The sequence below is a fragment of the Lepidochelys kempii genome, chromosome 5 (assembly GCF_965140265.1).
Source record: "Lepidochelys kempii isolate rLepKem1 chromosome 5, rLepKem1.hap2, whole genome shotgun sequence".
Taxonomy (NCBI): domain Eukaryota; kingdom Metazoa; phylum Chordata; order Testudines; family Cheloniidae; genus Lepidochelys; species Lepidochelys kempii.
In genome coordinates this window covers 98,914,218-98,927,508 of record NC_133260.1, presented here as the reverse complement: position 1 = coordinate 98,927,508, position 13,291 = coordinate 98,914,218, and the positions used below count along the sequence as shown (strand labels likewise).

Here is a 13,291-nt window from a genome sequence, read left to right as displayed (position 1 = left end):
AGTGGGAGGGGGTGGATAGGGGGCAGGGGCCAGGCAGTTTGCGGAGGCACAGCCTTCCCTACCCCGGCCCTCCATAGAGTTTCACACCCCGATGTGGCCCTCGGGCCAAAAAGTTTGCCCACCCCTGAGTTAGAGGATCTACATAACTGCATCAGTCGGCTTTGTCCTCACTCCAGCCCTACAGCACCCCATATATCCCCCGCACTCCGAGGCACAGGTAGCCTCTGCAGAACATCACTTCATGACATGCATAAGGTACAGGCCCCTGCACAGGGTCCTGGAATCCGGTCCTCTTCTCCCCGTGTGCAGTTGAACTACAGAAATTCTGCTACAGTTAGGGCTCTTTGTACCCATGTGGGTAAGGGAACAGGACTTGCTCTTTAATATCTGGAAAAGTGGGTATGGACCATAACTAGGCTTGGCAGGATTTGATTCAAAAGAGTCAGTAAACATCGATTTCACCTGACACAGAAATAAAGAAAAAAATATCCAGCTGGCAAGCACAACCTCCCATGCACCTTCAGGAATCCGGTATCACTGGCCCCACAGGGAGCCCTCTCCAGCCCCTCCGTCATGGCCCTGCTCACTCATTGATCAGCTGGGAGTGTGGAGACTGTCTCCAGGCAGGAGCATTCAACAGCAGGGTGTCATCCCCTGCAGCAGATGGCTCACCCTCCTCCTCGTGGGGCTGGCCAGGGGTCTCTGCTCTGCCCAAACAGGACTGGAGCCTCCCCCGCACCTTGTAACCACAAGGATCCAGTATCCCAAGCCCTGCAGCTGCAAGGGAGCCCCCTGAGAAAATGGAAATTTAAAATGCATAGAAAACAGGAGAAAAGGTTAAAAATTAAAAATAGAGGCTAACTGTTGAATTTACAACAAAACTGATTTCTGCTGAGCCTACCCATAACTCGCCTGATTGTTAAATGTGATCTCAGGAATGCGTAAAACAAACAGGAAAAAGGAAATGCAAAGACGGATTAAAATAACCAATTCAAACTGCTTAAGAGACAGATATTTTAATTAATTTATTTTTTTTAAAACCCTAAGCCATCCAATAATTGCTACCAAAACTTCTCCAGGCTGATCCTTATGAGCATCCTCAAATTCTCAGGCTACAAAAGTACAAAACAAAAAGAAACTGTTTACAGTAAATACAAACATCAGAAAACAAATCTCTGAAAAACCTGTCTATACAAATAGTAATAAATTCTTTAACATTTTGTACAACTAGAAGGTGCACAGACTGGCATTCGAACAGTCAGCGTAGGCATATGTCTTTATCAAAACAGTAAAATGGTTTACTTGGGATAAAAGTATAGTTTAAAATGCCATAAATTAAATAAGTTAGTTCACATTTTCTTCCAGCACTTAGTACTTAGTCTCTAGTGTGCTCTTGAAGCTTGCTTTAAAAGTTCCAAGTCTTTCCGTTTGCTAGAGCTCACTCTGGTGCAGCCATACTCTTCCATTTGTAAAGGTATAAACTTTTCTATCTGACCTAGGCCCTGCCCAGCAGGACTGGTAAACAGCTTAGCCCAGGAAGGTTTAAAATTTCCTCTGAAACCAAGAAAGGCTATGCTCCCTGCAATGAAACAATTCAGAGTAAAAGAATCAGAAGTTAGACAGGAAAGAGACATCTTTTACATACAATTTACATGCAAATGGACATTACAACAAGATGACACAGGAGAAAATAATTCCCCTCCCTCCACCTCATAATAGTAAATGCAGCCATCCTCACATGCAGCCAAACACTATGGTTTTAAAAGACATCACACCACCACTTTTGAAAGTTTTGAATCCTTAATTAGTAGTTTTCCACTAACTTCTTTATTATAAAATAGTTTGACATCATCTTAACTGGAAACAACTCATGCAACACCTCAAGAATCTGGACTCGTCAAAGGGAATTTTAAAATAGAAACTGTGTGAGAAAATTAAACAAACCTTTGTTTTGAAGATGAGCTGGTTTGGCTGTTCCCAGGGACATTAAGGCTTCTGAAATATTAAGGTTTCTTATATCACCTCTTGTGCTTAGCAAAACTATTGACCTGCACCAGAAAGACAGTAGTAAGATGAAGAAACTAAATATTTATCATCACGGATATTTACACACTTTACAAATTAGCTTGCTTATTAGCTCACTGTATTTGGGGCAACACTATATACTAGAGCTGACTAATAGAGAGCTGACCAAAAATGGATGGGGAAAAAAAAAAATTTTTTTTGGTTGAAGTGTCCTGTTTTAGAAAATGAAACTTTTTGAAACATTGTGACTTTTAATTAAAACTTTTATTGAAATGTTATCGCTGGTTAAAAAAGTTTGTCTAAGGAAAACTTGGTAAAAGAAAATTGATAATGCTTTCAAGAAAGAGTAAAAAATTCTGCAAAAATGTAAAATGGAGCACTTTTGAAACCTTTAAAATGAAGATTGCAATTTCTATTTTGTGAATTTAGCTTTTCATTTTTCAACCAGCTTTAGTATAGGCACCTTATTAAAGCTGTTTTAGTGACATTTTTATTACTGTCAATGTATGAACAGAAATAAATAAATCTTCAACTTATTACCATTAAAGCACTTTTGTCAAAATTCTCATGGCACAATTGTCCTCCACAAACCAAGGCTTATTCTTCCTACCACAGTAAGCTAAAAAACGTGATTATGTAATGTTTTGTTAAAATGAATCCTTTGAAAAGGAAAACATATTTTTGGGATTTAATCCAAATGTTTAAAGTTTACCTGGTCCATTTTCTCAAATGTAGCTAAACTGTCCCTTTAAAATGTTTGTGTGCTTCTACTTACTCCCTCAATTTAAAAATGTTCTCATAGCAATGTTAAAAGTGAGCTAGAATTGTCAGCCCACAAATACTGTTCTCTAGCAAGGGTTTGACTATCACGATAAAGCACTCCAGTGTATTTTGTACTCCAGTTCAAGTCTATATTTCATGATACGTATTGTAAATAAAAGGATAGGTTTACAATAGCATATACCTTTGCGGAATTCCAGTTTTTAAATATTCGTCTATGCTTTTAATGTTTGCTTGATGAAAAAGCTTTTTTTCTGTCACAGTGCCAACACAGGCATCAACTACTAGGGTAAATACACCCATATCTTTGAAGGGAGACTTATTTCCATTGACCTGAAGTGAGAAAAGACATCATAAATCATTGCCTGCTTTTGCTGGCGATTTGCAAGTACAATAATATTCTTCTGCACCTGTCAGTTGGCCACATTTATCATAATTTGATTTATACACACATTAGTGTCCTTTTTGACAACCAATAATTTATCAGAGATTCTCCATTCTTCCTCTTCCCAAAAAGACCCGGCTGATGGGACTTCTTTATTCCTCAGGGAGCCTTGAGAATCACCTAGCTTTTCCTCACTTCACTGTAATCACTCTCAAGGACATGAATCCTATCTCAGCCACCACCATTCTTGACAAGAAATGGAGGTAGCTCACTTGTCCTGAGACAGTGCCATTCAGAGACCCAACCACTCACTCTGTGCACAAAAGCAGAGCATGTAGCCTCCACAGTTGATTAATTTGTGCTATATTTAACAAAGCATCTTACTGAATATTGTTATTAAAAATAAGCCACATAAAATCCCTTACAAGCTTGCATTTATGATGTTACAAACACATGCTGTTATAGCCCGCACTTCTCTGCCTAAATAATTCAGAGTTTTACTATTTCAAACACACAATGTATGCATTACTCTATAGGACAAATATAAATTAAAATTTCACCCTGGGGGTACTGAGAATGCCTGCAAGCCCTCACCTCCAGCATCACATACAATTCTCTCTTGGTTCCCAAGTGGAAAAATGGCAACAGACCAAGTGTTAAACAACATTACATCATCACATTTATCACCACTGAGTTGGAGTGTAAACAAAAAATAATGACTCCTCTCTTCTAATCACAGTTTTGAAGGGCTTTAACAGAACAAAATGTTGAAGGACTGGTACTATTTGGTAATAGTTTGTTAGTATAAGAAAGTTATTTCACGGATTTGGATTTAACATAGTACTGAGTACCCACTAGTTCTCATTGGCTTCAGCAGAAGGATGCTCAGCTCAAAAGTGGTGCTCAGTGACACAGAACTGCACCAATGTGCAACTCCCATAATTCAAACTGCTAAGGAAAAAGCAGTTAAAAGAGGCCATAAAAATACTTACAGAGATAAAAGATGGAAGACTACTTTGTAATTCTACTTTGCTCATTGACTGAATCTGCACAAGGAGGTAGGTTTTGTGAGGATCACTGGTAAATGCCATCTAGATGTAAAAAATAAAATTTTAACATGTTTACACTTCCCCCCTTTCCCAGAAACTCTGAACAGCAAGTCTTATTTTAAACACTAGATAGCATACTGATAATCAACAATTATTCTGATAGACACTCTAGACTGCCAACTGGAAAAACCAAGATTAATAAATCAACACTGTCAAAATGCATGGATGCTTTTAGACTGAATGCTCTTCAGGGAAGGGGAACTATATATCCATAAAGTGCCTAACAGATTTTGGGTGCTATTGTAATATAAATGTATTAGTATGGATGAAAACCAGGACATTAATGTATTCAAGTCTGAGCAATGGCACTTTGTTCTTACAGCATCTTTTCATGTCTTGCCCTAGGCTTGTGCTGGGCATCAGTTTCTGAGCCACTTCTGCTTTTTTTTTGGTAACATAGAAGTATGAAGTAACGTATATGTTGGAAAAAAGGATCAAGACAGCACTGAAGATACCAAACAGGTGCCTGTAGCCCTAATCTTGTAATCTTTATGCTAGCGATATTCCCACTGATAGCAACAGAAGTTTTTCCTGAGTAAAAATTGCAGCATTTAGACTCTCATTAATAGTTAGCATTTTGGGTATGATGGTACTGTCTGGGGAAGAAATTGCACGACAACAAACTGGAAACTGAAAAAATGAAGAAGTGATGAATAAAGTAGATTCCACAAAATATCACCATAAAGCAGACTGTTAACTGTAAAAAAATCACATTCACAGAGAGAACAAAACCTGGCTCACTGCAGTGAGATGAGAAGGGTGACAAAAAGATCTAAGTGGCAGAAAAGAAATGGTAAAAAAAAAGTCATGAACTTATTTTTCATGTTCTGTTTTTGTCATGGGGGACAGAGAATGGAGTTATGGAACATGAAAGGAGTATGAACATTTTATTGAACTGGAAAGAAAATACACTTTCCCTGCCAAATAGAAGTAAAGAAAAAGATGAGGAAAATCCAGTTACTGCAAAAGGGGAAAAAGTACATTATAAGTAGAGAAACCAAGCCTTCTCTATGAAAGAATAGAAAGGAAAAATCTTGAAAACATGTTACTGGAATAATGGACAGTTAAGCAGCAACATAATGGGTTAGATCCTCAACAATGGCCAAATTGCACCTGGTGCAAATTAAAGGATGGGAGGGACAGCTACTAATGACCCCCCAAAGGGCTGAAACCACAGGCAGTGTTTCAGCCATGCCCCTTTTCCTCTTGCTACGCCCCATTTCCCCGCTACTTCACAGAGGAAGCCTTTCTGTGGTACTGAAACCAAATAGAAGATCAGCTCCTCTGAAGTAAACAAGGATTGGGAAAGCGCTAGGAGATCAGGCTGTAACTCACGCCATCTTAATTCTCTCCAGAGTCTCATCTGTTTTTATCATTAGAAAGACCTGACCCCTCAAATAGGTTTGTGTGAAACTGGAGCAAGGCCTGATGATTTAAGCCATGGTTTATGCCCCTCTCTTTCTCCATCTGAGGAAGCAGTCACGGATTCACTGTTTGTTTTGCAGAGTTCCTGGGCTAGAGAGACCAGCTTTGAATTAGGCAAGGGACATTACAACAAACAACAACGAAAACTGAGGACCCTCTAGGGGTACAGGAGGCATACAATTAGCTCTTTTTGGTACTGGTGGTGAGGACAGAGAGATGTGTTCTTGAAGCTTTAAGTTAAGCAGTAGAGGCATTGCCAAAAGCCTTGAAAGAGGCCCTTCCTCCCCCCCAAGACATAAGATGAGAAATCGACTGTTAGAGGTATGTGAAACAGCAATGTGCCACGGTCACCTGGCACCAGAGCCTCAAAGGAGGAGAATTATATGCCGGCAGAATTACAAAGGAGGCAGAATTAAGACTAGTAAGGAGTCTCCAAAAGTGATGTGGTTTTGGAGAAGGAGAACAATGCCCCATTTGGTAGATCAGAATGTTGCTGTTTTTCCTTCTTCCCTGAAACGGGGACATGAGAAGATTTGAAAGCTTGATTCCTCAAAGTTGATCTGTGCTGACTAGAGCACTGAGGGAATTTTTGGTGCTGACAGCAGCTTGAAAGCTATTTTGATGGGGGCTGCAGTGCCAGACAGCGTCAGATGAGAGGCACAGGACAGCAAACGTGTGCCTTGGGGAGGTCGTTCTTAGGCTCGACACCAGAGCTGGGGTGACAGGGCGTCTCACGTTTCTTTACAAAAGACCTCAGCAAAGAAGAGGACCTGGAAATTCCTGATGGATGATCTGGCTGAAGGCTCAAACAAGCCAGGTGCCACTGCAGTTGTAAGTGCCTGTCATTCCTCATCTGAGGAGTGAAGGCATGGTAAATTTTGTATTGGAACCCATGAGCTTCTCCCAGCAATATGAGGCATCAAGCATGTATGTCTCTCTCTGGAAAGATGGCTGAAGAGGATGCATGCCTTTTGAGTCCTCTGCAGGATCCGGGTATGACACAGCAGTGGAGATAACACAAGGCAAGTAGCCCCAACTACTCTAAGTAACTATAAGAAGATAACGCTACCTAGCTCACAGACACAAGAGGCAGTTCCATTTAGCTCTCTCTGTGGAAGTGAAGGAAATGAAAGGGGTGTGTGTGTGTGTTCTCATAAAGATAGAACTAATTAAGTCATCTTAGCATGAGAGCACTCCCACACTCCCCAGCAGGAATGGCTTTGTTATTTACAGTTCCATAGCCTCACGCTAGAGACACCAAAACCCCTAACTGAAAATGCACAGAGGCCTTGAAGTACATGCATATTCAAGTTGAAAAACATTGCAAAGGGGCTGTTTCCCTTTGATTTTAAAAAAATGTTATTGGATCATTTTTACAAACCTTAGTTTTTGTAAAAGCTTTTTTTTTTTTTTTAACAATTTAAAAATTTTGAATAAATTTGAAAGGAACTGACTTGCCCTTTATATAGTAAACAATATACACAATAGAAGAACTTTATTCCAGGTTATAATCTGCTTCTGAAGTGTTCTCACTCCTTCATGAAAACCATATTTAAGGCAATTATGTGGAAGTTAATATCTATTGGTAATTTACATACACATTTATGAATTTTTTTACCTGAGTTGTGCCACAATTTTTACACTGTACAGTAGTTCTGGCTGGCATTGGCTGTAGAACAGTTGGTGCTTGGTAATACTTTGGATAAGCTTTTGTCATGCAGTTACTGATCTGTTTTGATTGAACAGTGGCCTGAATCTTGACCCTTTCACATCCCTGAGCTGAACAATAACTGTGACCATCCCTATTATATTTGGCTTGAAGATATAAAAACAGCAATCTAAACACAAAACAAAACAAGAGATTAGAAAACTAGTTGATAAAAATACAGAAAGTTACATAATCAAAATTTTGTCAAATGTACTGATTAGTGAACACAGGAGACCTCAGACTGCAAGCTTTTCAGGGACAGGGGAATGGTCATGTGTTTTTATTTTTTAAATCTCCACAAATTTACAGTACTTTGTAAAATGTTCTGTAATAAGTACAACAATAGGGAAGTCTTAAGTGATATATATTAGAACTCTCTAACTGTTAGAGAAAAGTCATGACAGGATTTGTTTGATCAGAGAAAGAAGAAATCTAGCCAGCATAAACCACCCCCCATCTCCCACCAGTAACTGTCACACCATACATCTTAATAAATGTTCACTAAACTTGCTATTTGGCAATTAACATATCAGACATTACTCAAACAAAAACAGTGCTCTTATTGTACAAAATACAAAAATATATGAGTGTAATTAGAAAACAAAGATCTTTATTGCTCTGAGTGTGCATAAAGCCCAACAAAAACATCCTGACTGGAAGACTCTTATACTGATAAGCTCTACCAGCTTTTCTATAGTTGCTTGTCACTGTAGTTTCTAGATGAAAAAGAAAATCTAAATGATATCAAAGACTACATACATCTGTTTATCTACATGATTATCCCAAACTAGTTAATAAAAACTCTCCAAAAATCTTATACTAATATTCTGATTATAATAAAAATAGGGAACAAAAACAAATTAAAAAACCACAATATTAAAAAAATGTGTACATAGTTTTTTTCTAAGGAAGCTTTATTATGGTCTTCAGTGGTAACATTCAAAGTGCTTAAGTGAATTACGAGCCTAAGTCCCATTTTCAAAAGTGACATGCTTAAGTAACTTTTGAAAATTTTACTCCATAGTTTAAGAAAATTCCTGTTGGTCCAGGAGGAATCAGGCCTATTTTCTTACACTCTGTTTAAGAGGTGAAGGGCAAACATTTACAGTTGAGCCATACTAAATTAACAAAGCAGTTACTGGCCAAAAAGGTACCTCTCTGTGGTATTTGAGATACCACAGTTTTCCCCATACTTAGAATAGGAAATAACTGTGGTAGCTGTGGTATACATTTTCAAGAGCTGATTGGATGGCCACGACATTTATAATTACAAGTTATGTAGATTCCTCTTCCAAACATCCATGGCGACATGCTTAGTGTTTCTCCATAAGATTTCCCTTCTTAAGCAGCCATCAGAGCCAATTCTTAACACTACCGAACTTGCAATTTTACTATTAAATAACGTATCCCTTTATTATCAATCTATATAAAATTACCCAGTGCTGTTATCAAAATAAAACTTCTTCTCTGATCGATTTTTCTGCAGCTCCATCATCGAAGTTACTGATGTATAGTCCTCCACACTATAGAAAGCAGATGTCTGCCTTTGAAAGACATCAAATGTTACTTGAAAAGTTGTGCTTGATGGATAACAGAGTCCAACCCGAATCCAGTCATTCCTGGAAATATAGTGAAACAAAAGTGTTATAATTCATTCATTTGAGCAAGTTTCTTGTTTTTGTGGTAGTGGACACAAATAGAGTGGCAGAGAGAATATTTTCATTTCATTTTATTCAACAATTTCAGTTCAATCACTAATCATTCAAAGTTAAGACACCATTTGGGAGCTGAAAAATGCAGAAAAGCTGTTTTTCTCCTCCAATCTATGAATAAAAGCTGTATGTGAGAGGAGGAGGTCCACTAGTTCTAAAATCTTGAAGGACATTGGGACCAGAAACTAACTACAGATAATACCTCCTTTGTTTAATAAATCAGTTAGTTTTAAATGCAAACCGTGTTTTGATAAAAACTTTTTTTTTCTTATGTAGCCAGCACATTCTAGGTACTTTTAGTTAATAAAAAAATTAAAATGTTTTTGTGCATTTTTAACTGAATTTCAATTTCCATCCAAATGGAGCTTGACATGAATCTCAAGTGGGGGAAAAAACAAAAATCAGTCATCCAGTTGAAAGTTAAGCATGACTGCTTAAATATAGAGTATCCTCCTGCTTAGCAAAAAGCAGGATCAAATTCAGTGTAAAGGTATATTTAGTTGCAAATCATCATGTTTTAATGATTATCAACCAATGCAAATCAACTTTTTTGGAGGGGGGAGGGGGAAGTAACTAAAAAGTACAAATGCAAACCATCAATAAAATCTATTTCCTACTTGCTGATTTAAATCAGGATAAAAATTTCAATGATTTAAGTCACTGATTTAAATCAATCCACCCTGTTTGGATACAAATTTTAAATTTTCCAGTTTGACATACTGCATCTTACTCACAAGGCCAGTGATAGGTTAAACCATTTGCAGTTCTACTCTGCACAGCTTCATGCAGTAATAAAGCAATAGGGCTTTCCTTTAAATGCTTCTTTACAGCGTTTTCTGAATAGCTCTACACAGCTTTTGGTCTAGGTCTCCAGTACACATTTTGATTTTAATATTTGCTATTTCAGATAAATCAAGTTCCAGTCTTACTCATGGTTGTAATTTTGAATGTATAACTATTTTTGCAATATAGTATTCCAATGGTGTCTTTTGAATCAAAGGCAAAAATGAAAGGAAAGGGAACATACCTGTTAAAATTAATGAGATAGAGAAAAGTGGTTTGGGGAGCTTGTCCATTCCAATGGATCGTATAGCCCTTCTGAAGCATCATTACAGGCTGGTACTGTTGAAAGGCAGCTCGCTGGTTAATACCTCGGAGTGCCATGGTGCTGGATGGGTATTCATCTCGTACTATGGTCATAGTAAGGTTCTGTGGGTTCCTTGTCTGGATGTATAACTTTAATTTAAAAATTTAAAAAAAAAAAAAAGAAGGCCTTAGACAGAAGAGGAGGAGAGATTTGAAGTAATCTGACAATTTTTGATCAGTTTCACTAGAAACAATACATGAGGGAAAATACAGATAAACAGTGTAAACAGAACCACTACAACATTAGATGTCATGCCTAGAGGCCCCAGTGAGCCTGGCACTGTGCACACGGTTAAAGATAGCCGCTGTCCTGTAGAGTTTACAACCTAAATAGTCAAGGCCAACAATAATTTTCCCCACTTTACAGATCAGAAACAGAGGGATTCAGTAACTTACTTAAGGTCACACAAAGTCTGTGATCGGCTAGGAACTGATCCCAGCAGAGGGGTTTGTATTTAGAAAACTATATTTCACATTTTTAATAATATTGTGAGAAACAGAACCACAAGTGTAAGAAAGCCCCCACACTTAAATGTTTTTGCCAACAGGACTGTGTTATGCAGATGATGGCAAGTCAACTCACTGCATAAAGATTTGCTTTATTACATTTGCTATCATAATCCTCCCTTCCCCCAACAAGTTGTTCAGAACCATCTAGAAGGCAAAGTAAGTGTAAAATCAATTTTTAAAAACCTAAAGAGGAAGGGCATTTCATGGCTTTGATAAATTTTTCTTCAAGTCTTGTGAATATATATAAAATATAGAATACACAAAAACTGTAACAGTTCCAACCTGTGCATAGGTCCCACTGCAGACCACACCATTCCACTGTGTAACATTAATGCATTTTGGATGTCGGATCAGGAAATTATCCATTCTGCCAACGTAAGTGTCCTTATATTCAGTCACAGAACCATCTACATCATGGAATATTGAGTTCTTGTCACCATCCAGCTCACTGTCTTCAAACCAGGGACCAGGTTTACCAAAGAAGACTTTCAGAGAAACCTGATCATAAAAGGGAAGTGAAACATTCCAATTAAGTCTCTCTTATAAAGCCACCAATTTCAGTTGTGCTACTGCATGTATACAGTTAGTAACACACAGAAACATTTCCATGTATGTAAAGAGCATCAGGAATCTGACAAGGTTTATGAGCTGAATAATTTCTCTAACAAGGACAACATAGTCTTGCAAAACAGAATTTCGTTATTTTGTAGTAGTCACGGTTTTCAATTAACACACAAAGCCCCGTTCAGACTTCTGCTAAATATTTCAGCATTTTGTGTTAATATTTATAACTGCAAATTCATTATTTCAGCTGCCTCAGGTCTTAAAGAATCTGGTCTCATTATCATCATTACACGTCCACAATCACTTGTTTTTGAGGTCAAAGCAAGCATTAAAAACCCAAACCAAAACCCCATTTTTGGTCTATTCCCTGTCTCCACAGCTGAGCTCAGTTTGGGAGGCACTGACTGGTCTTTTAGTTTCATGCCTCACTATACAGTTCTGTCAGCAACTGCACAGCCTAATAGGGGTGATTCTTCACTTCACTATGAATTCTATATTAGAATTCCATGATTTAAGTAACTCTTGTAACCAGAGTAAGCAAGCAAAAATAAAAAAGAAAAGTTAGTTTCCAAACTAAGAGAATACATATTTGTAAATGTAATTGGCTATAGAGAACAGATTACTCTAAACTAATGATGTGCAAATTTAAAAAAAAGTCTGGAAGCTCTGTTCTGAACAGCAGTTTGGACTGGAAACTCTTTGGGCTAGAAACTGCAAACGAACAGGCACTTGTTATTTCCTGTACTTCCTGGTAAGCCAGAAATAGTACAAGAACAGCACTTCTCATGAGATTTTAGTACAATCATTTCTGGCTCAAATCAGGAAGTTCAAAGGCATGTGACAATGGAGGAAAGTACGGTTTTCAACCCTCAAAAGTCCAATTCAGTCTTATTTGTAAGCAAAGGCAGGAGGAGCTGGATGACATTTTATCCAAACCGATCCATCTCAACGCTATCATGGGACAGACACATGCATATGTCCCCTAGAAGTTGCTTAATCTCACCTCCCAGCCTCTTCACTGTTTCTGGAGCCTTCTACAGCAGCCCAAACGGTCCTTAAATGTGTCAGACTCCCCTTCTCCAAACTACAACTCCCTTGCTCAGCAGACATTACTTGGGGGAAGTCAGTTTGGGCACATCAGCCTGAAGAAAAGCAGGTACTTGCAGGGAGGCAGCAAAAAGGCAACCCAGGCCCAGAGGTGGCAGACAGCACAGAAATATGGCAGGTGTAGGCAATATCGGGAGTACACATGGGACTCCCATTTGTTTGAAGAAATAGGAGGACATCACCAAAATTCTTTCAAAATAAATCTTCTGCATGAGACACTGAATTCATCCCTTCCTACTTCATGAAGTCTCCCCTTTCCACCTCATTCACTGAAAATGAATTTTTCCATAAACTTACATTTGTATCAAATTTAATGAGAGAAATGTTGTTTTTAGGTGTCAACTGCCAAGGGTTTTTCAATAGGAATCCAATTGCACTGGTGTATCTATCAGCAGTCGGCACAAAGTTTTTGAATGTGCATTTGGTAAGATGAATGGGTCCATCATAAATCTGAAAACCTCTGATTGGAAATGTCCTGTTAAAAACAGAGTATGTTTAATACACACACACTCATACATACATGACCTGTTAGAAGTCTTGGTTCAGGGTCCCTGAGGGGCAATGCTTCCCTTCATTTAAAAGCATTAAGAATGCAGTGCTAAGACAATGGTTTGTAGAGTGGAACACTAAAGACAAATGAAGTCTTCCTTCCACTATTAACTTACAGGTAAGTTCCTACACCTCAAATTTTAGAATCAGAAAAGGGAGCCAAGCTGCCTGCAGCTCACCCAACTCCTCCCCTTTGCCTCTCCCTCCTAGGATGCTTTGGGACCCTTACAGCAGAAGTACCCAACTGGGACTCCCATGTGCTTGGGCAGGC

The 13,291-nt window shown here is 38.4% G+C and overlaps 1 protein-coding gene across 5 annotated transcripts in view; it reads right to left on the bottom strand.

The window, feature by feature from the left end:
- Positions 1-1,000: 1,000 nt before the first annotated feature.
- Positions 1,001-13,291, bottom strand: part of CEMIP2 (cell migration inducing hyaluronidase 2) — a 79,105-nt gene continuing 66,814 nt past the window's right edge. For all 5 annotated transcript variants that reach the window (XM_073345153.1, XM_073345155.1, XM_073345151.1 and 2 more), the window contains 9 exons: positions 12,769-12,946; positions 11,083-11,298; positions 10,172-10,380; positions 8,869-9,051; positions 7,343-7,562; positions 4,183-4,281; positions 2,990-3,138; positions 1,945-2,048; positions 1,001-1,579 (listed from right to left, as the gene is read on the bottom strand). In XM_073345153.1, coding sequence (XP_073201254.1) covers positions 1,383-1,579; positions 1,945-2,048; positions 2,990-3,138; positions 4,183-4,281; positions 7,343-7,562; positions 8,869-9,051; positions 10,172-10,380; positions 11,083-11,298; positions 12,769-12,946 — 1,555 coding nt within the window. In that variant the 3' untranslated portion in view covers positions 1,001-1,382. The remainder of the gene's footprint in view (positions 1,580-1,944; positions 2,049-2,989; positions 3,139-4,182; positions 4,282-7,342; positions 7,563-8,868; positions 9,052-10,171; positions 10,381-11,082; positions 11,299-12,768; positions 12,947-13,291) is intronic.